At 46.7% G+C, this 21,006-nt stretch overlaps 1 protein-coding gene across 1 annotated transcript; it reads right to left on the reverse strand.

Annotated features, from left to right (window-relative positions):
* Window positions 1-563: 563 nt before the first annotated feature.
* On the reverse strand, window positions 564-14,053 carry LOC308533371 (uncharacterized protein C8orf76). The gene is made up of 6 exons (XM_081111336.1): window positions 13,910-14,053; window positions 12,671-12,766; window positions 11,411-11,554; window positions 6,600-7,027; window positions 5,226-5,358; window positions 564-985 (listed from the first exon to the last, which is right to left on the reverse strand). The coding sequence occupies exons 1-6, from the start codon at window positions 14,024-14,026 to the stop codon at window positions 791-793; spliced, it is 1,113 nt and encodes a 370-aa protein (XP_080967462.1). The 5' UTR covers window positions 14,027-14,053; the 3' UTR covers window positions 564-790.
* Between the last annotated feature and the right edge of the window lie 6,953 nt (window positions 14,054-21,006).

Below are 21,006 nucleotides of genomic sequence, written 5' to 3' on the forward strand. Positions count from 1 at the left end.
TCTGCAGCATCCATGAAACTGACCTTGACATGCCCTTCAACACCTTGGTCATCCCTGATGAATTTACCGAAACAAAGTGAATACTTACGCTACTGTTTTTAAAAGACTATAAAATCTAGCCCAGCCTGCGTGGCTTAGTGGTTGAGCATTGATCTATGAACCAGAAGGTTCGATTCCCGGTCAGGGCACATGGCCAGGTTGCAGGCTCGATCCCCAGTGTGGGACGTGCAGGAGGCAGTTGATCAATGATTCTCTCTCATCATTAATGTTTCTATCTCTCTCTCCCTCTCCCTTCCTCTCTAAATTAATAAAAATGTTTAAAAAGATTAAAAGACTATAAAATCTAAAAGCCTCTTTTACACACTCTCCCAACAGTTAACTTCTAAAGGGGTAGGAGGCTAAGATAGGTGAATGGTAAAAATCCAAGAAATGGAACACAATAGAAAGAACCTGGGAGATAAGCCATTTTTATAAAACAAATAATCATGTTTGATTCACTCTACTTCATGGTTAGCAGTGGATTCTCTCTGAAGTAAAGGACAGTTAACACGGGGCCAGATGTCTTTTTAAAAAATATTTTTATTGATTTCAGAGAGGGGGAGGAAGAGAGATAGAAACATCAATGATGAAAGAGAATCACTGATCAGCTGCCTCCTGCACGCCCCACACTGGGAATCAAGCCTGCAACCCAGGCACATGCCCCTGACTGGAATCGAACCCAGGACCCTTCAGTCTGCAGGCTGACACTCGATCCACTGAGCCAAACCAGCTAGGGCCAGATGTTTTGTTTTTAAGCAGAGATTTGCATCTTTGTATGGAACTGGTTTTCAAAGGAGAAGTGGTCTTTGATCTTTCGGAACCACTTGTCTTCAAATTCTTCCGAAGATGCAATCACCAAGGCGGCCAGGGCTGCAGGGCCCACACACTTCACCTCGCTGTGAACCTCGTCTTTTATTTTTTCTGGAACAATATCTTCTCCCATAACCTGCAGGAGGGAAAGAAACCAATAAAAGGGGCACGAGCCGTGGCACGCAGGACCACGCCAGGCTGTGGCATAAAGGATTTCATGCAAGCAGGACTCCTTCAGCAGCACGGGGACGACTCCAACCGTTCCATCATTTCGAAAAGATGTCTGAACAGAAGCAGCGATTGAGGACCCCATGGGTAAAATATCACCCCGTTTCTGGTCTCATCCTTCCCGAGTGAACCAGCCGCAGAAGTGCTAATGTGGCAGCGGAACTGGTCAAGACACAGGAAGCCGAGTCACCTCCTCATAGCTGAGAGCATCTTCTCTGCGAGGGACCCTCCCTCCTTGTACAATGACTGAAGAGCAGGGCTTGGGCGAGATATAACTGCTGCGGGGACCACCCAGGTTCTTTCTCTTAGAAGTTCTCCAAAGAAGTCAAAGCAAGTAGCTTGGCCCACCCTTTCCTGACCCAGAGAGACTCAATCCTTCCAGAAATGGTACCACAGCAACCTCTGAGATTTAAGAAGCTGGCTGGCCCTCTGAAGGCACAATACTGCTCCCTACTGGTCAGAATCAGGTTCAGATTCTGCATTAGTTTCTCTTTGATAAAACAACAGGAAGATTAAGACATGTTCTTGCTTAGGAGGGAAGGGGGGGGGGAATAAAGGGCCATCTATTCAAACCATCATTCTATCTGAGCTCAGATGAGGGAGAAGCTGCCACAGAACAGGACGCGCTGGGAAAGGTTCCTAGAGGACGTGGGTTCTGGCCGGGTCTTTGAGGACAGGAACAGCAAGGAGGTGGAGATGGGAAACCCATGGCAGATTCATTAGATACAGGTAGATCAGTCTAGTGCAGCGGTTCTCAACCTGGGGGTTGCGACCCTTTTGGGGGCCGAACGACCCTTTCACAGGGGTCGACTAAGACCATCAGAAAATACACATATAATTACATATTGTTTTTGTGATTAATCACCATGCTTTAATTATGTTCAATTTGTAACAATGAAATTGGGGGTCACCACCACATGAGGAACTGTATTAAAAGGTCACGGCATCCCTTTGTAATACTTGAAGCAATAAAAAATAAATAAATAAATAAATAAATAAATGCTTTCTCATGGAAAAAAATAAAAAATAAAAGGTCGCGGCATTAGGAAGGTTGAGAGCCACTGGTCTAGTGGAAGCAAAGACTTGTGTAAGGAATCACTAGGTCAGAAGTGTGGGGTTACTCTCTGTAAGGCCTTGGACATCATAATCAAGGCTGTAAACTAGACCTGATACATTTTCGTTTTAAGCAAGCAGGTAACATGGTCAAAGCAATGTTTGTTTGTTTTCAATCTTATTTTTCAATTATACTTGACATTCAGTATTATTTTACACTAGTTTCAGGTGTACAGCATAGTGGTTAGACAAGTACATAATTTATGAAGTGATCCCCCATAAGTCTAGTACCGACCAGCACCATACATGGTTCTTGCATATTACTGACTCCATTTCCTGTGCTGTACTTCACAAACCAGTGACTATTCTGTAACTACCATTCTGTACTTCTCAATCCCTCCCCCCTTTTCACCCAGTCCTCCAAGCACTGTTTTAAGATGAACTCAGCAGCAACGTTCAAGACAGATCTGAGGGGAGAAGGTAAGGAAGCAAGGCAGGATGAGCCGGAGGTCGCTGTGAGAGTCAACTGCGCGTTGGTTAGGACTGCGGCGCGAGTGGTGAAGAGAAATGAAAGGCGGACCCTGAAGGGGGCTGGGCTTGGGGCCTGGCTAGAGGTGAGAACAGAGGATGCGGCTGTGAGGTTCCAGGTCTGGATAAACAAAGAATGACAGACGGGATCAACGGAAAAAATTAAGTCTAAGGAAGAGATGGTTCTCTCCAACTCCCCTGTGATGCTTCTCCACAAATACTTGCTGACGGCTTGGCTGTGAAAGGCACTCCGTATGCTAGGCGCTGGTGGAAGGTGGGAAGTGTTTTGGTGAGCAGTTCCATTTTAGACATTCTGTAGCTGAAGTGGCAGCAGAATAATCAATAATCATCTCAGATTAACTGCTCAGTAGGTAATTACTCTGAGGTGTGAGACAGGCATTCCAGAGCAGGGAGCAGAGACCCAACAGACAGGACGGTCAGCAGCCCCGAGGCGACCACTGAGCTACGGTGCGGTTATGAGGTTATGGCTGCTGCGGGAGTAAGGCAGAGGGAACGAGAACCTAAGTGACACCTGGGAGAATGCATTACTTAGGCCGCGGAGGAAGCTAGTGGTATCTCAAGAGGCAGAGGGACAGCGAGAAATCCAGGAGAAAAGCGGACCAGTGTAGCCTCTCAGAGCAAAGGGAAGGGGAAACCGAAAGTGACTGGTCCACAGCTGCATATCGATGGAAATCAGACAAAGGAACGGCTACGGTCGGCTCAGGAGAGACAGGGTGCCCGGGCATGTCTGTGGGCTCAAGGGAAAGAGCCCAGAGGAGGGGGAAGGCTGAAAAAGGCTCAGAGAGAAGACAGGAGAGTGTGATCCCAGAATAGGGAAAAGGAGTCAAGGGGGAGCTTAGTTTGGGGAAAGGAGAAAGGAGCCAGGCAATCATAGATTAGCAGTAAGCATTTTTTTAAAAATATACTTTTAGCCCTGGCCGGTATGGCTCAGTGGCTAGAGCGTCGGCCTGCGGACTGAAGGGTCCCAGGTTCGATTCCAGTCAAGGGCATGTACTTTGGTTGCAGGCACATCCCCAGTAGGGGGTGTGCAGGAGGCAGCTGATCCATGTTCTCTCTCATGGATGTTTCTAACTCTTTATCCCTCTCCCTTCCTCTCTGTAAAAAAAAAAAAAAATCAATAAAATATATTTTAAAAAAAAAATTATATATATATATATATATATATATATATATACTTTTATTGATTTCAGAGAGGAAGGGAGAGGGAGAGGAGATAGAAACATTAATGATGAGAGAGAATCACTGATTGGCTGCCTCCTGCATGCCCCCACTGGGGACCAAGCCCACAACCCGGGCATGTGCCCTTGACGAGAATCGATCCCAGGACCTTTCCGTCCACAGGCCAATGCTCTACCCACTGAACAAAACCAGCCAGGTCATGCAGTAAGCATTTCTTTTTTTATTTATTTATTTAATATATTTTATTCACTTTTTACAGAAAGGAAGAGAAAGAGAGATAGTTAGAAACATCGATGAGAAAGAAACATTGATCAGCTGCCTCCTGCACACCTCCTACTGGGGATGTGCCCACAACCAAGGTATATGCCCTGGACCGGAATCAAACCTGGGACCTTTCAGTCCACAGGCCGACACTCTATCCACTGAGCCAAACCAGTCAGGGCAGTAAGCATTTCTTGAAAGCATGACATTAGGACTTATACGAACAGGGTTATTCTCATGGGAAAAGTCCCTGAGCTGTCAAGTTCCAATTAAATACAAAGAGGAGTCACGTAAGTACATGGATAATCTCCAAATGTCATCTGAAGATATTTCAACAGCATATAATTTTGTTTGTTTGTTAATCCTCACCTGAGGATATTTTCCCATTGATTTTTAGAGAGAAGAAAAGGGAGGGGGAGAGACAGAGAGAAACATTGATGTGAGAGAGACACATGGATTGGTTGTGAGCCCGCAACCAAGGTAAGTGCCCTTGACCGGAATTGAACTCGGGACCCTTCAGTCCACAGGCCGACACTCCATCCACTGAGCCAAAGCGTCTAGGGCCAGCATATTTTTAAAAGCTAACAAATGTTTAAAAAGATTGTCATCTGACTGTCTCCATAACATCAAAGCAGTAACGGTGGGGCACACAGACAATGACTTGCAACTGGACGGGTTCCAGGCGGCTCCGCCCCTTACATCCTGACCTTGGCAAGTCACAGCGTTTGCGCCTCGCTCGGCCCACCTGCCCCGCAGGCTGTTATGCGGCTGAATGAAGGAGAAAACACACAAGAGCCCCGCACAAATGTCAACACTCATTCCTTCCCCCACTCAGCACTCCGCAGCCAGCGGCTGGGCATGCAGGTGCACAGGCAGGCGGGCAGGCCCAAGCAGCGACCTGGAATGGGCAGAGCCCCAGCCTCCAGCGGCTGCAGTGGGAAGACAAGGAAGAGGCGCTTTCGGGATGAAGTGACCCAAGGCACGTAAAGGAAGGACACGGAAGTCCTTTGGCAGATGAGCTCTGACCTCGTTTTTGATAAAAGAGTGTGGGCGCCAGGAAAAATATCCATGGTGCCTCGCTCACATAAACCCCAGGGGTCACTCACCTCGGTCATCAGCTGCAGAGTGTCTTCTTTGAAGCCAAAGCCTTTCATTTTATCTTCAATTTCCTGCTGGGTCCTGAGGTTCCTCTCCAAAGCAAACGACGTCTGCTGTGACTGGGTGAGCTGAAGCAAGAGCCTGAAAAACACCAACGTCCGGACATGCAGGTTCCCAGATAGGAAAGCAATGAGATGTCCAGATATAGCACAGGGTTCGGCTGGATGAGAGGCCCGCTGGGCTCACCGCAGGCGCTCACCTCATCCGAACCCCTGACGCTTCTTATCCTGAACAAAGGCCCCGCTCCACTGGAGAGTTGTCTTCTGGAAAATGCACTGGCCAAGCTTCTCAAGGAAACTCAGAGAGCAAGCTCTCGGAGGGCGTCCTGCAGAAGTCACGTGATCAGAAGCACACGTGCCATGGAGTGACAAGGCAGGCCTCCTGTCAAAGGCTCCGCCCCCAGAATCCTGGGATGTGTTCTTCCGCGGTCAGTGCTCTGTGACCCTCCAGGTTCCTGAACCCACAGCAGCTGACCTCAAGGACTAGACTCTCCAGCTCACTTCCATTCCCCCAAGCAGGCCCAAGTCTTTGAGGAGTCCCTGATGACCACTTTGCAACTGCCTCCCCACGAACTCCCCCATCATGCTCAAAGCCTGGTCTCCTGGCCCCCCCTCCTGGCCCCCTCATGTGTGTTTATGAAATACTGACTGTGCAGACACCACTCACTACTGCAGGCCCTGGGAGACACCGGTGAGCAAAACAGGCTCCTGCTTCATGGGATGGAAGGAGAGAGATTACAAACAACAAGACAATCTCAGGCAGTGATGAGTGCCATGAAAAGGAATCCAGGGCAGGGTGGATGCAGTGACTACTTCGATGGGACAGCAGAGGCGGCTCCTCTGAGACACCCCAAGCCAAGACGGACAGGGACAGGACGAGGAGCCAGCCACACGACCACCTGGGGAAAGAGGGTTGCTGAGGGAAGGGGCTCTAACACACGAACTAACTTGATGTTTGTGCAAATCGCGAAGATCCCTGTAGGCAGAACACAGCCAGGAAGAGAGAGACTGTAGTAAACGAGGAGGAAAGGCAGCTCACATCAGCCCTCGCAGGCGATGGAAAGCAACGTGGAGTTGGTGTAAGTGCGAGGGAGAGTCCCTGGGGAGTTCATGACAGAATCTGGCCTGATGCACCCCCGTTTCACTCTGACCTGTCTGCATGACCTACCTGGCCTCTGGAAGCACGAACGCCTAGACCACAGGAAACATCTCAAAACATATTCCAAGGCTAGCCTGGAATTTGTTGAAACTTAAAATTAGAAAAAGGACACCTTTACTCTGAGCTTAGCATCCTGCACATGGTTTAATCCACTGTCCGTTTACCTGGTCCGTATAAAGGAGGCGCACGCTTTCATCCGAGCCTCCAGCGACAGAGAGTCCCGAAAGTTCTTCAGAGCTTCCTCCTTCTTCCAGCTCTTACTGCTGCTCGTTTCCACAGAACACACGGAGCTCTCGGGCAACGTCTCAGGGAAACACAAACGACAGTCTTTTCCTGAGTGTGGACAGGCGGAGGTGACAGCTTTGTCCCTGGAGGTGGAATGGCTCTGTCTGTGAGATGACGCGGCCGATGAGGACAGCGCTGGCCGCGCGGCCAGGTAGACCTCTGCCAGCCTGCCCCAGGTCCAAGGACTGAAAGGATGCAGGGAGACCAGTTTCTGAAGGCAGAAGGTGGCGTCCTGCGAGCTTGAACAAATGGCAAGCTGGAGGCAGAGCACGGTGGTTAAATGGTCTGTGTTCGTTGCTTTCATTTCCTAAGGAGAAAAAAAGATCAAAAACATCACACTGCAGAACGTTTTCTATGTACAAATGGAGCTTCCTACCAACCCAGGCTGTACATGTTATACATCGGAAGTACCTTTCAGCAGTTACACAAGTAGAGTGAACGAAATATTTTTCAATAGATCTGTTTGAAACCCTAAACCCAGAGAAATATATGCTACCCAGTAAAGTGAGCACCGATCACTCCCAAGATCCTAATGTCATAACAATAACACAAAGTTCTGCACCAAAGACATCACTGCCAGTTTATTTTCAAGTTTATTATCATCTTTATTGCCTTCAGCCACACAGCTAAGAGATCCAAGCCAACGTTTTGATACCCTAGGCCCGTGGTCGGCAAACTGCAGCTCGTGAGCCACATGCGGCTCTTTGGCCCCTTGAGTGTGGCTCTTCCTAAGCCTTAGGAGTACCCTAATTAAGTTAATAACAATGTACCTACCTATATAGTTTAAGTTTAAAAAATTTGGCTCTCAAAAGAAATTTCAGTCATTGTACTGTTGATACTTGGCTCTGTTGACTAATGAGTTTGCCGACCACTGACCTAGGCTAACGGTTCCATTTTACTAGTAAGATTCCAGGCTTCTAAAAACCCAAATGGTCATCTCCTTGAGGATTCGTATGAACTCTATGTCCGATGTCCCTTGGCTTAGATCTTAAGCAGGACAGCCCTGCAGCTCATGCTGCATCGTAATTGAGTCCAAATGCCTTCCCTGCTCTGACCAAGGGCAGTGTTTATGGCTCCAGGGGGTTGCTCGGTTTCCTTCTGATCAGAAAATCCTTTGGGGTCTCCTTAGCTGAGCCACCACCGCTTGCCTAACTTGCCATATGGCAAAAGCCCTGTGGGTTACAGAAAACAAACCTTCTTTTCTAAGTTCAAGTACGGAGAGCAGACAGCAGACTAAATGGCCTTTCAGTTGATTTTAAGTCACAGGAAAACCTGGCCGTCTAGTATGCAAATCGAGCGGCCACAGAAACTGCACTGAGTAAAACTACCCAGGCCGCTGCCCGAAGACCTGGCGCTCCAGTGAGCGGAAGCTTGGGCGGCCTCTCAACAGTCACGTACGGAGAGAAAAGATGGAAAGAAAGCCCAACCGACCTGGTCACACTGTGTCTCCCAAGCGACAGAACCTGTCTGCTGTTCCTGTTACTCTGTCGAGTATTCTGTCCTTCCCCACAGTCTAGGAAGTCCTAGTTTTAGTATATGTGCTGCCGAAGCAAGCAGAGTCCAGGAAGTCCTAGACCAGCGGTTCTCAACCTGTGGGTCGCGACCCCTTTGGGGGTCGAACGACCCTTTCACAGGGGTCACCTAAGACCATCGGAAAACACATATATAATTACATATTGTTTTTGTGATTAATCACTATGCTTTAATTATGTTCAATTTGTAACAATGAAAAGACATCCTGCATATCAGATATTTACATTACTATTCATAACAGTAGCAAAATTACAGTTATGAAGTAGCAACGAAAATACTTCTATGGTTGGGGGTCACCACAACATGAGGAACTGTATTAAAGGGTCACAGCATTAGGAAGATTGAGAACCACTGTCCTAGAGGGTTTCCATTCAAGGCTGAACCCTGAGCACAGAGCACAGCACTTTGGACACAACAGAGGCTTAATAACTGCTGAGTCATACCTCCTCATGTCCTTCACGTACAATAAGGAAAGTACCGTGTCTGGACCACCTAAACCAAATACTACCGTTCTACAGCCACTCCGTGGGCTTTACTCTGTGCAGACACATTTTCATATGGAGAAAGCAAGTGTGTGGGGGTAGAGGTTGTTACATACACACTACGATCTGATGGGAGGGTTCTGAGAGCATCACCAGTAAATAGCTCTGTGGATGTTAAATTCCATGCAGATGACTTGGTGTGAATTTTCCAGAACATTGCACCTCCTCTGGGATGCGATGATGACGTTAATATTTACTGAGAGCTTACCATGTGGCAGGCGGAGCTCATTTCGGTGTTTTACTCCCTTAATCCTCATGACAATCCCTTAGAACAGATTCTATTTTCATCCCCATTTTATAGATGAGACCAACGAGTCACAACAAAGAAGTTAGATAACCTGCATGACCTCACAGCTAGGAAGCAGCAGAGCCAGGCAGTCATACTAGGAATAAAGAAGGAAGTCACAGAAGAGCTGATACGTTAGCTGGCTTGGGGTTCTCCCACTGGACTCCCGATGAGCAATGTATGTGCAGGGGATAGACGTCCTGTCTGTGGCCTCAGCACAAACCCTGGCACGAGGCACATGTGGGACTGACATATCGGGGGAGAACATAAATGAAAAAGAGAGTCCTTTGCTGTCAGAAAGCAATTCTTTACACAGTTCATCACACACCACTATGAGATGTTTAAATTGCTAAGAAATAGGTTCTTGCAACAATATGCAGCCAATTAGCCCACAATCACTAGAGGGGAGAAAAAGAAAGAAGAAAATGCAGCTATTTTCCATGTTCTGAAGACAATCGCCCCAAGGTTTCCTCTCACTGCAAGAGGTGGAGATCCTATGCGGTGACCCCCTCAGCAAGCAGATTTAGGGATTCCCCTTAGTTAACCAGAAAGAGGACAGTTCAGATGCACGCACACTCGAGGCTGACCTTGGTTGACTAGGTCCACGGGGGTCAAGATCAGTGACATGCGCCTCATTGGTTCCCTTTGAGGAAGAACACTGGCCGTCTACACTGAGTGGTCAGATTATTTTGACCAACTGATGTTTGTAGGCAAATTAGCCGTACACTGCATCGTGTGGGATATGGAAGCCGAAGGCCTGTTCAAACACCTTTGCTGTCTGCAGTTACCAAGATAAAACGTCTCCAATTCGCACAGGAACACAAGGATTGGACAGTCGAGCATTGGAAAAAAGTCATGTGGTCCGATGAATCACGTTTCCAGTTGCATCATGCAGATGGCAGAGTGAGAATTTGGCGGAAACAGCATGAAAGCATGCACCCCACATGCATGAGTACAACCCTTCAAGCTGGTGGGGGCAGTGTTATGGTTTGGGGCATGTTTTCCTGGCATGATTCGGGCCCTTTAATTCGTGTGGAACAACGTCTGAATAGCACAACATACCTAAGTATCATTGCTGATCAAGTTCATCCTATCATGCTGATGGCGTATCCCAATGGAGATGGCTTCTTCCAACAAGACACTGCGCCATGCCACGGTGCTCGTATTGTGCAGGAGTGGTTTCAAGAACATGAGGGAGACTTTACCTTGCTTAGGTGGCCCCCACAATCACCAGATCTCAATCCAATTAAGCATGTGTGGGGCAAAGTTAAAAGAGCCATCAGGCAGCTGGTTCCACAACCATCAAATCTCACAGAACTGGACAGTGCTATTCATCAGGCATGGTGTCAGATTCCTCACATCACCTTTCAACATCTCTGGAGTTAATGCCAAGAAGAATCGCCACAGTATTGAAGGCAAAAGGTGGCCCAACGAAGTACTGTAGGGGTGGTCATAATAATCTGGCCACTCAGTATATATATATATATCCCATGTTCAAAGGCTGTTAAATTGTGTTGTTTACCCATATCTTCAGAAAAAAAATCACTTCTACTGTCGTGGTAAACAACCTGCTTCCCTATTTATAATGGTCTGGCCCTCTAGCAACTTCAGCGCGAAATTATAGCTAATTTGCCTACAAACGTCAGGTGGTCATAATAATCTGGCCACTCAGTGTATAAACTAGGACTGTTTACTTGAGACCAACCCCCTATAAAATTTACATAAATAACCAGAAGTAAGCCAGATGCCTTAACCTGAAGACAAAAACAGCAGAATATAGAATTGCAAAGAGTTGCTTTTCTTTATCCCTTAAAAAAATTCTGCAAATTCCATTTAAGAAAAAAATGATTTTTTTTTTCCAATTAGCAATAATCACGCCTCGGATAAACCTCATTGGCTACGATACTGCCACTGCGCAAAGCTAAAAAACAAACAAAAACGGATTATTAAAGCTTGGCGTAGTATGATCTTTAGTTATTTTTTTGGTAACTTCCCCCCGCCCCTTTACAAAAGTAATACATGTTCATTGTAGAAATTTTGAAAAATAAAACCTAAAGAAGGAAACAGATCACTGATAATCCTTCCATCAAATGAGATTTTCAGGCAATGAAGAATTTTTATCATAATCAAGAAAAAACATGACAAGAAAATGATTATGTCCAAAATGTTCACCATCATACAGTTCTTACACCACTGGCGATTTTCCTCTGCTCCTCCTAATTCACAGACCTTGCTGTGAGCAAGAAGCTGGTTTTTGTTTTGTTTTGTTTTTCAGAAAATATTCAACCACCTTCAGGAAACAAGTGAGAAAAGCAATGAGACCACTCACCAAGTCCGTCGCAATCGCCAGTGCTTCTGCACGCCTTCCCAGGTGAGCCAGACACCGAGCCCGGCCTTCCTGGACATCCCTTTTCATGGCGACATTTGTAGGTGGTAATTTCTCAGAGATACTGGAATATTCCTGCAGTGCTTTCTGGCAATTATTTGTTCAGTTGAGGAAATGAAGAGAAGGGATGAAAAGAAAGGCGGGAAACACAGAAGAAGGAAGGACTCAGTTACAGGGATGATGTTTTCCCTAGGCAGAAGGTAATGTCATAACTGACCCCAACCATGAACTAAGGAAGACTTGAGGATGTCAGTCAGTAGTATTCTTCTAAAAGGCAGAACATAAATGGCTGGAGGATAAAATCACTACTACCATGGGAAACATCGTAGCATAGGAGCAAGAACATTCTGGAGCCAAATAGACCAGGACCAGGACCAGGGTTTGAACGTTGGTTCTGCCACTAACTTGTTATATAACCTTTTCATCGGCAAACTAACAACAGGACTCTTACGAAGATGAAATGAGATCTACATGTAAAGCTGGTGCCTAGCTGTTAGCTTCTCCCTTTTCTTACACACTTTGGGGTACTTTGCTTCTGGGGCACTAGCAGGTGTCTGTGATAGAGGCTCCCGCATAATGAGGAGATACAGAGCCTGGGGAATCCGAATTACAAGGCTTCCCAAAAGATTCCTCTACTGGAGTTACAAGAAACAAAACAAATTATATAGAACCTCATAGAAAAGGACAGACCAGCCCTAGCTTGTTTGGCTCAGTGGATAGAGCGTTGGCCTGCGGAGTGAAGGGTCTCGGGTTGGATTCCAGTCAAGGGCACATGCCTGGTTGAGGGCTTGATCCCCAATAAGGGGCATGCAGGAGGCAGCTGATCAATGATTCTCTCCCATCATGGATGTTTCTATCTCTCCCTCTCTCTTCCTCTCTGAAATCAATAAAAATATATTGAAAAACAAAACAAAAACAGACCATGGACACAGACAATAGGGTGCTGAAGGCCTGGGGTGGGGAGTAGGGGGGACAGGTTGGGGGGGGGGGGTCAATGGAAGGGAAAAAGGTACATAAGTAATACTTTCAACAATAAAGAATTATTAAAAAAAAGAAAAGGACAGAGACTTGGGGTTCTAAGATTACAAACACATATCGCAGAAGATTAAACTCATCTTCACAAACAACACTCCTAATTTAGCCCTAACTTATGGAACAAGAGCCCATTTCAAGTAGCGTGACCTTATACATGTGGAATTCTACCTGATACTCCTGCCGTCTGTAGGCCAGGTCCCCTCGGAATTTCTTGATGGTTAGAGCTTCCACATCATCACTGCTCTCCGTTTCCCCATAAAACCACTAGAAATTGTGAAAAGAGCGTATTACAGAGAAAAGCTGTGCTTTCCAACGCATACTCAGAAGCAATTTTCCATAAATAAATGATTAAGTCTCAGAAAAGACATACTTCTTTAGGATGGACTCAGAGGAAGACACCCTGGCATAGAAGAGTGACGATTTTAATGACCCCCCGCCCCAGTTTTTATGAAAATGATCATAATGAATAAACATACCAATAATAGGATCCTCTCAACTCTGAAAGGCACCCAGTGAAGCGCCCACCGCCAGCCGATCAGGGTCGCAAAGAGCTTTATGGGGCGCTGGCCGGTGTTCTGGGTTTTAACAGAAGCTAAAAGGGGCGGGTGGTGGTGGCGGGAGTCCCAGATAAACATCTGGGGTTGGAAAGGGAAGTCAGCGGCTCCGGGGTTGGGCGCTGACCTATGAACAGGTCAGGTTCCCGTCCTCGCCAGGGCACCTGCCCGCCTGTGGGCTGATCCCACCGCGGGGCGGGCGGGGCGTGCCGGAGGCACCACCAATGATTCTCTCCCATCATTGATGTTTCTCTCCCTCTCCCTCCCCCTCTAAAGTAATAAAAAAAATATGAGAAAACACTTCTTGGAGGAGGCAGCACTTACGATGTGACTTGAGCAATGGACACAAGGGAGGGATTCTGAGCGTCAGAGCGGGGTCGCCGCGGGCAGGGAGGGAGTCACTGACCGAGGGCGCTGGCGGGGGGTGAGGGCCGTCGCCATCTGGGGGGGCGGACACCCTAAGGTGTGAGAGTGGCGGCGGCTGGATGTCGGGGCGCTGCCTGCCCGCCCGGCTGCAGTCAGTGCCGGCCGGCTTGGCCCGCGGGCTTCTGCAGCTCAGAGCCGGGAAGACAGGACGGCACAGCGACGCCCGCCAAACGCCTGCTGCCGGTTCATCGCGACAGCGCGGGGGTCCCCGTGCGCCCTCCGGGCCCGCGTGGGCCGGGCCACCCGGAGGGGCTCGGGAGGCATCCGATCCTCGCGGTGGTTAGAGACGACGGGAGGCCAGGTGGGCGCAGGGGCAGCCGGGGAGGCGGTGGGCACTGGTGCCGGGGCCCGCGGAGGCCGGGGCCCGGGGACCCAGGCGAGGACCGGGGGCCGGGACGGGGGGGGGGGAGGGGCCCCGCCCTCTTACCTGCGGCTCGCAGAGCTTGGCGCGGTAGGACGCGGGCGGTCCCGGGCGCCGCTCCCGCCGCTCTTCGAACACCGAGTCCTCGAACTCGCCGCCCAGCACCCAGCACCCGGCCTCCATCGCGCGCCCACGGTGGGGGCATCGAGAGGAGGCGGCGCCTAGAGCGGCGCCCAGGCGCGGGCCAACGCGAAGGGGCGGGGCCGCCAGGCCCAGAGCGCAGCATCCTGGGATTTGTAGTCTCTGGAAGCCCACTGCAGGTTGGGAGTCGTAGCTGAGCTGAGATTTTTATCTGACTCACAAACTGACAGGGACAGAGTTTGACTTCTCGGTTTCAGGAGATGGGCAGAGCGTTCCTTATATGTTCGCCTCAAAAAGCACCAGCCCCAGGGTAGCTGATTAAAATTGGTAGGTACCATTTTTTCACCACTGACGACATTCTTGACACTGTGTCAAGCACTTTTTTTTGCACTTTATATCCTTTCCTTATGAAAGATACAGTGATTCCTGTTTTGCAAATGAAGATATTGGGCTTATAGAGGTTAAATAACTTGCTCAGGATCAATTATCAAGTGGCTACGAGCTTCGAAAGAAATGAGTCAGTATTCCCCAAGTCTCCAGAGAAGAGACACCACCAATAACAAAGATCAGAATAAAAACCAGAGGATATAGAGATTTACTCTGGGGCTCCATTCGGGAGCACTCATTCTGCCTGGAGAAAATACTAAATCCCAGAATCCTAAGACTAATATTTACTAGCATTTTTATACTTTCAAGGTGTTCCTTGAGAGTAGGAAGCAGAGAGTGTTGACAAAGTACCATCCGATATTGCACAGCACAGTATTACTGTGCCATATTACACAGCAGACAACAGGCTTTTCTCTAGTTTCCCTCCTATTGGTCATCTTGCCAGTGCCTCTTCCACCATTTGTCTTCTAGGGTTCTTTCTTCGACAGTTTTCTATTCCACACACTCACCCTAGGGGAACCTAATCCACTACCCACCCCCTAACTGAATTAGTGCTCTCCAGCCAAGCTGGTCCTCTCTGGAATTGACCTCCCTGAATTTTTTCCCTCATCCTGCAACCTTCCCTGCCCTTACAGGTGCCACCTCACCATTTCTTTTGTCAAGAGGACCCCTCCCAGTGTGCTCCATCTTGCTGCCTCCCATAAACCTTTCCTGATCCCCAAGTCTGGGTTACATGTCCCTTGTCTGGGTTCACATAACACCATGTGATTCTCTCAGACAGGGCATTTCTCGTTTCATACAGCTCTTGTCCAAGCTTTCTTGTCCCTCACCCCCAGGAGACCATGAGCTCATTCTAGGCAGGGACATCTCTCCGTCTAGCGCAGTGATGGCGAACCTTTTGAGCTCGGCGTGTCAGCATTCTGAAAAACCCTAACTTAACTCTGGTGCCGTGTCACATATAGAAATTTTTTGATATTTGCAACCATAGTAAAACAAAGATTTATATTTTTGATATTGGTTTTATATATTTAAATGCCATTTAACAAAGAAAAATCAACCAAAAAAATGAGTTCGCGTGTCACCTCTGACACCTGTGTCATAGGTTCGCCATCACTGGTCTAGCACCAAGCATAGTGTCTGGCACCCAGTAGGCCTTCACTCCTCGTTGAATGGGTTGTTACACTGTTTGCATGTGAATCCTCTCCCCTCTACACACCATGCTCCTCTAGGGCAGCACTTGGTACACAGTATTCATTAAGCATTCTGTGCATAACCCAATGTATTCTTGAGGGCCTTCTGTGCCAGGTGATGAGGATATACCTATCACTCATGGTCCTTGCTCTCAAGGAGCTTAAATTAAGGTGGAGAAGACATATGATATGCAGCGAGCAAGCAAATTACTTAATTTCAGATTGTGGCTAAGTGATAGGATAGAGAATAATGGGGCTTGGCAACCAGTAGAACACCTTCCAGAAGGAAATCACATCTCTTCCTTTCCTTTTCTTATCCAGGCTGTTTTCCTCTGAGCCCTCTTTCTCTGCTTCCTCAGATATTTGTAAATATTGCTTTTTCTCCTTTTCCATCTTTTTCTGTTTTGTTTTGTTTTGTTTTGTTTTGTTTTGTTTTAGCAAAGCATGCCCTTCCATTATTGGCATGCATCACTCACTAATTCTCCTGGGTATTTATTAACTTACTAGAGTCCCGGTGCACAGATTCGTGCACCAGTGGGGTGCCTCAGTCTCTAGCCTGTGCCCTCTCGCAATCCGGGATGGCAGTCCGACATCCCCCAAGGGATGTAGCAGTGCACGAAGCAGCAGGCAGCCAGGGAGGGGCCTGAGCCCAGGTGGGGTGCCACTCCCACTCATCCTGCCCTGCTGTGCCTACTGCTGCTGCTCAGTAGCGCTGCAGCAGAGGTGGGAGAGGCTCGAGGTGGGAGAAGCTGTGCTTGCCAGCCATGAGCCCAACTCTGGGAGCGCACTGACCACCGGACACAGCTCCTGCGTTGAGTGTCTGCCCCCTGGTTGTCAGTGCACATCATAGCGACTGGTTGTTCTGTTGTTCAGTCATTCGGTTGTTCCGTCGCTTAGGCTTTTATATCTATAGATGTTGGCATACTGAGCTCTCTCATTTATTTCCCATGGTCTGTACATTTTTATAATAGGTACATTCATTGATTCAACTAAAATTTCTTGAGACTTGCTCTAAGCCAGTGGTTCTCAACCTTCCTAATGCTGTGACCCTTTAATACAGCTCCTCATGTTGTGGTGACCCCCAACCATAAAATTATTTTTGTTGCTACTTCATAACTGTAATTTTGCTAGTTATGAATCGTAATGTAAATATCTGATATGCAGGATGTATTTTCATTGTTACAAATTGAACATAATTAAAGCATAGTGATTAATCACAAAAACAATATATAATTATATATGTGTTTTCCAATGGTCTTAGGCAACCCCTGTGAAAGGGTCATTCGACCCCCAAAGGGGTCGCGACCCACAGGTTGAGAACCGCTGCTCTAAGCCAAGGACTGTATCCTCAGAGTGGAGGACAGTGATAAATAAGCCAGACAAGATCCTTGCTCCATGGAACTTAAGTTCTAGTGGGCAAATAACAAGTAAATAAATGAACAAAGTAGTTTGAGACTGTGGCTGAGTGCTGTACATAAAAGTGGAAGAGTGATGTGAGAAAGAGACTGCTTCAGGGAGGGTGGCCACAGAAGGCCCCCCTGAAGAGGTGATCTTCGAGCTGAGCCCAGAATAAAGAGGAGCTGGCCAAGAGGATATCCGGAGGTAGCCTTGCAGGTGGAAGCGAGAACTTCTGAAAAGCTGCAAGAATGAGGAGCAGAAAACAAGCTGTGGTGCTGAGGCTGAGCAAGCAAAAAGGAGAGCTAGCTGCATGGCCTGAGACAGGAGAGCGAGGCAGAGTATATTGTGTGCTCAGCACGTGTTTATTGAATGAATGAATGATCTAGTGATACAAAACTCCAAGTGTATCTTACTAGCATGTGGGCTGTACTTTCTTGCATTGACTGTGCATGGTGCCCATGGTGTCAGGTTATTTTCCTGTCTCCCCTTGGCTGTCATATGATCTGTGTAGCTGAGTTTTAGCCTCTCTCCGTCTCCCCCATTCCACTCCCATTACAAATCTCAATTTAATGCCCTTTTATTCAGGCTGGCAAGTCTTGAGCCAAATGAAATTTTCTCAGGGCTTGCTCAGTTAATTCCATTCCAGTATCACAGGCTGTTGTCCAAAGACAAACACTGTCTGCCAACACCAGATATGTGCACAACCAGTCTGGCATTGCGTTTCTTCTCTCCTGGCTCCCAAACTCACAATCTCTAGTTCAGTTTGATGAACATTTATTGAGTAACAGTATTGTGAAGACACTGGCTAAGCAATGGTTAAGGGTGAGAGCTCTGGAGATGGTTCAGGTTTGACACTCTGTGTGTGAATCTGATCCTTTGTGACCCTCAGTTTCACCAACAATACAATGGGGATAATAATAGCATTAGCATCTACCTCATGGACTGTGCATTGGGGTTGAGATTAATCAAGTAACCCTCTCAACCTAGTGCTTGGCACATAGTAAGTGTTCAGTTAATGCTAACTTAAATAAAGATTTTAAAAATGTAGTTTCTGCCTTGAAAGTGCTCTAAGCTAGTGAAATAGATGTACTTACAAAGCCAATTTGACAGGTACTGAATAGAGTATAAAGCAAGACCTGTTAGCTAGACATAGGGGAAGCAGTTAGTACTGACCAAATCAGGAAGAGATGCCGGAGGCCTCTAGGGGAGGCAACTACTGTGATGGTGACAACATCAGACTAACGACAAGCCAGACTGAAGGAATAAAATTCATTGTTACTTCAATCAAAGCAACTGTGTACCTACTGTGTAAAAAGCAGTTAATGATCAAGGGATTGAAAATCCTATATAATAAACGCTTAATATGCAAATTGACTGAATGGTGGAAAGACAGGTGGAACGACTGGTCGCTATGATGTGCACTGACCACCAGGGGGCAAATGCTCAATGCAGGAGCTGCCCCCAGCCAGCAGGCCCCAGGCCAGCCAAGGAGGGGGGGGGGGGGGGCGGGGAGTGTTCCTGTCTCCCTCCCTGCCCCCCTCCCGCATCATCCAACAGATCAGCCCTGATTGCGGGCCAGGCCTAGGGATCCTCCCCATGCATGAATTTTGTGTATTGGGCCTCTAGTAGTAATATAAAATAGAAAGTAATAAACACCTTAAGAGGTATATAAAGTACAAAGAAAGTCTAGAAAAAAGAAAGCTTAATTCAACTAAGTACTTTGAATTTAAGGCAAAACTTTTCAACAAGTGGTACTTAACAACTGGCCATCCACATGCAAAAAAATGACCTTACAACATTCACAAAAATTAACTCAAAATAGATCATATATCTAAATGTAAATGGAAAACCATAAAACTCCTAGAAAACAACATAGGGAAAACCTAGATGACCTCAGGTATGGCAATGACATTTTACTAGTAGATACAATACCAAAGGCATGATCCATGAAAGAAATAATTGACACGCTGGACTTCCTTAACATCAAATACTGTTGCACAAAATCTGTTTGTGAAAGACAATTTCAAAAGGGTGAGAAGACAAGCCACAGCCCAGGTGAAAATATTTGCAAAAGTCACATTTGGTAAAGGACTATTGTCTAAAATATACAAAGAACTCTTCAAACTCAACAATAAGAAGAAGAAAAAACCTGATTTGAAAAATGGGCCAAATACCTTAACAGACACCTCACCAAAGAAGATATACAGGTGGCAAAAAAGCACAAGACAAGATGCTCAACATCATATGTCACCAAGGAAATAAAAATTAAAACAACAATGAGATTAAAACAATGATGTTCAAATCCAGAACAGTGAAACCACCAAATGCTGGCAAGAATGTGAAACAGGGAACTCTCATTTACTGCTGGTGGGAATGCAAAATGTTACAACACACTGAGCATACTTTTACCATATGATCCAGCAATCATGCTCCTTGGTATTTACCCAAAGGACTTAAACTTATGTCTACATAAAAACCCAAACATGGATTTTTTTTTTTTTTAAATATATTTCATTGATTTTCCACAGAGAGGAAGGGAGAGAGATAGAGAGTCAGAAACATCGATGAGAGAGAAACATCGATCAGCCGCCTCCTGCACATCTCCCACTGGGGATGTGCCCACAACCCAGGCACATGCCCTTGACCGGAATCGAACCTGGGACCCCTCAGTCCGCAAGCCGACGCTCCATCCACTGAGCCAAACCAGTTTCGGCCCAAACATGGATTTTTATAGCAGCTTTATTCATAATTGTCCAAACCTAGAAGCAACCAAGATATCCTTCAGTAGGTGAGTGGATAAACTGGTACATTCAGACAATGGAATATTATTTAGCACTAAAATGAAATGAGTTAGGGCAGTGGTCGGCAAACTCATTAGTCAACAGAGCCAAATATCAACAGTACAACGATTGAAATTTCTTTGGAGAGCCAAATTTTTTTAACTTAAACTATATAGGTAGGTACATTGTTATTAACTTAATTAGGGTACTCCTAAGGCTTAGGAAGAGCCACACTCAAGGGGCCAAAGAGCCACATGTGGCTCGTGAGCCGCAGTTGCCGACCACGGAGCTAGGGGAAGGAGGTGGAGGGAGTGAGAGAGAAAAAAGAGCTACTAAGCCATGAAGAGACATGGAGGAACCTTAAATGAATATTACTAAGTGAAAGAGGCCAATTTAAAAAGGCAACACTCTATATGCTTCCAACTACATGACATTCTAGAAAAGGCAAAACTATTTAGATAGTAAAAGATTAGTGGTTACCAGGGGTTTGGGGACGAGAAAGATGAATAGGAGAAGCACAGAGGATTTTTCAGGCAGTGAAACTACTCTGCATGATATATACATACTTTTATAGCAAAGGTGGAGATTTATTGAGGAACAAGTACAGACTCCCACGTGGGGAGAGGGAAAGAGTCCCACAGAATGGACCCCCAAGTAGGGAGGGGGAAAGGGTCCCCCAGAGTTCCTTTCCCTATGGCTTATAAAGGCTGCAGATCCTGGTGCTTTGATATCCCCTCTGACTGGTCACTATTCCCTTAGACTGGTTACTATAGTAACTTCTAGGCTCAAAGGTGGAACCTCACATGGGACATGTCAAGTTCTCCCCTCTCCTTCCTTATTGTTTTCCTATTCCCTTTGGGCTTTCTTCTGGATGAAGGGCTTCCTTCTCTTTATTTTGTAAATATAGACCTTTTGCTGTTCCCAGCTCCCTCATTCTATGGAAATGTACCTGTTGCACCTTTCAGCTTCCCTAGTCTATGGAAATATACCTTCTGCTAGTCTGTTTGAGTCTGAATGATATTATAATGGCAGATACATATCATTATACATTTGTATAATATTGTAATGGCAGATACATATCATTATACATTTGTATAATATTGTAATGGCAGATACATATCATTATACATTTGTCCAAGCCCAGAGAATATACACCACCAAGAGTGAACCCAAAACTATGGACTTCAGGTGATAATGATGTGTCAGTATAGGTTCACCAATTGTAATACATGTACCACTCTGGTGGGGGCATTAATAATAGAGGAGG

Source organism: Myotis nattereri, assembly GCF_964212035.1.
Source record: "Myotis nattereri genome assembly, chromosome: 17".
Lineage (NCBI taxonomy): Eukaryota > Metazoa > Chordata > Mammalia > Chiroptera > Vespertilionidae > Myotis > Myotis nattereri.

Coding starts and splice junctions, on each gene's coding strand:
- LOC308533371 (XM_081111336.1), bottom strand. CDS start 14,026: ATGGAGGCCGGGTGCTGGGTGCTGGGCGGCGAGTTCGAGGACTCGGTG. Junction 11,555..12,670: donor ACAGACGGCAGGAGTATCAG/GTAGAATTCCAC, acceptor AATAATTGCCAG/AAAGCACTGCAGGAATATTC. Junction 7,028..11,410: donor TGGCGATTGCGACGGACTTG/GTGAGTGGTCTC, acceptor TTTTCTCCTTAG/GAAATGAAAGCAACGAACAC.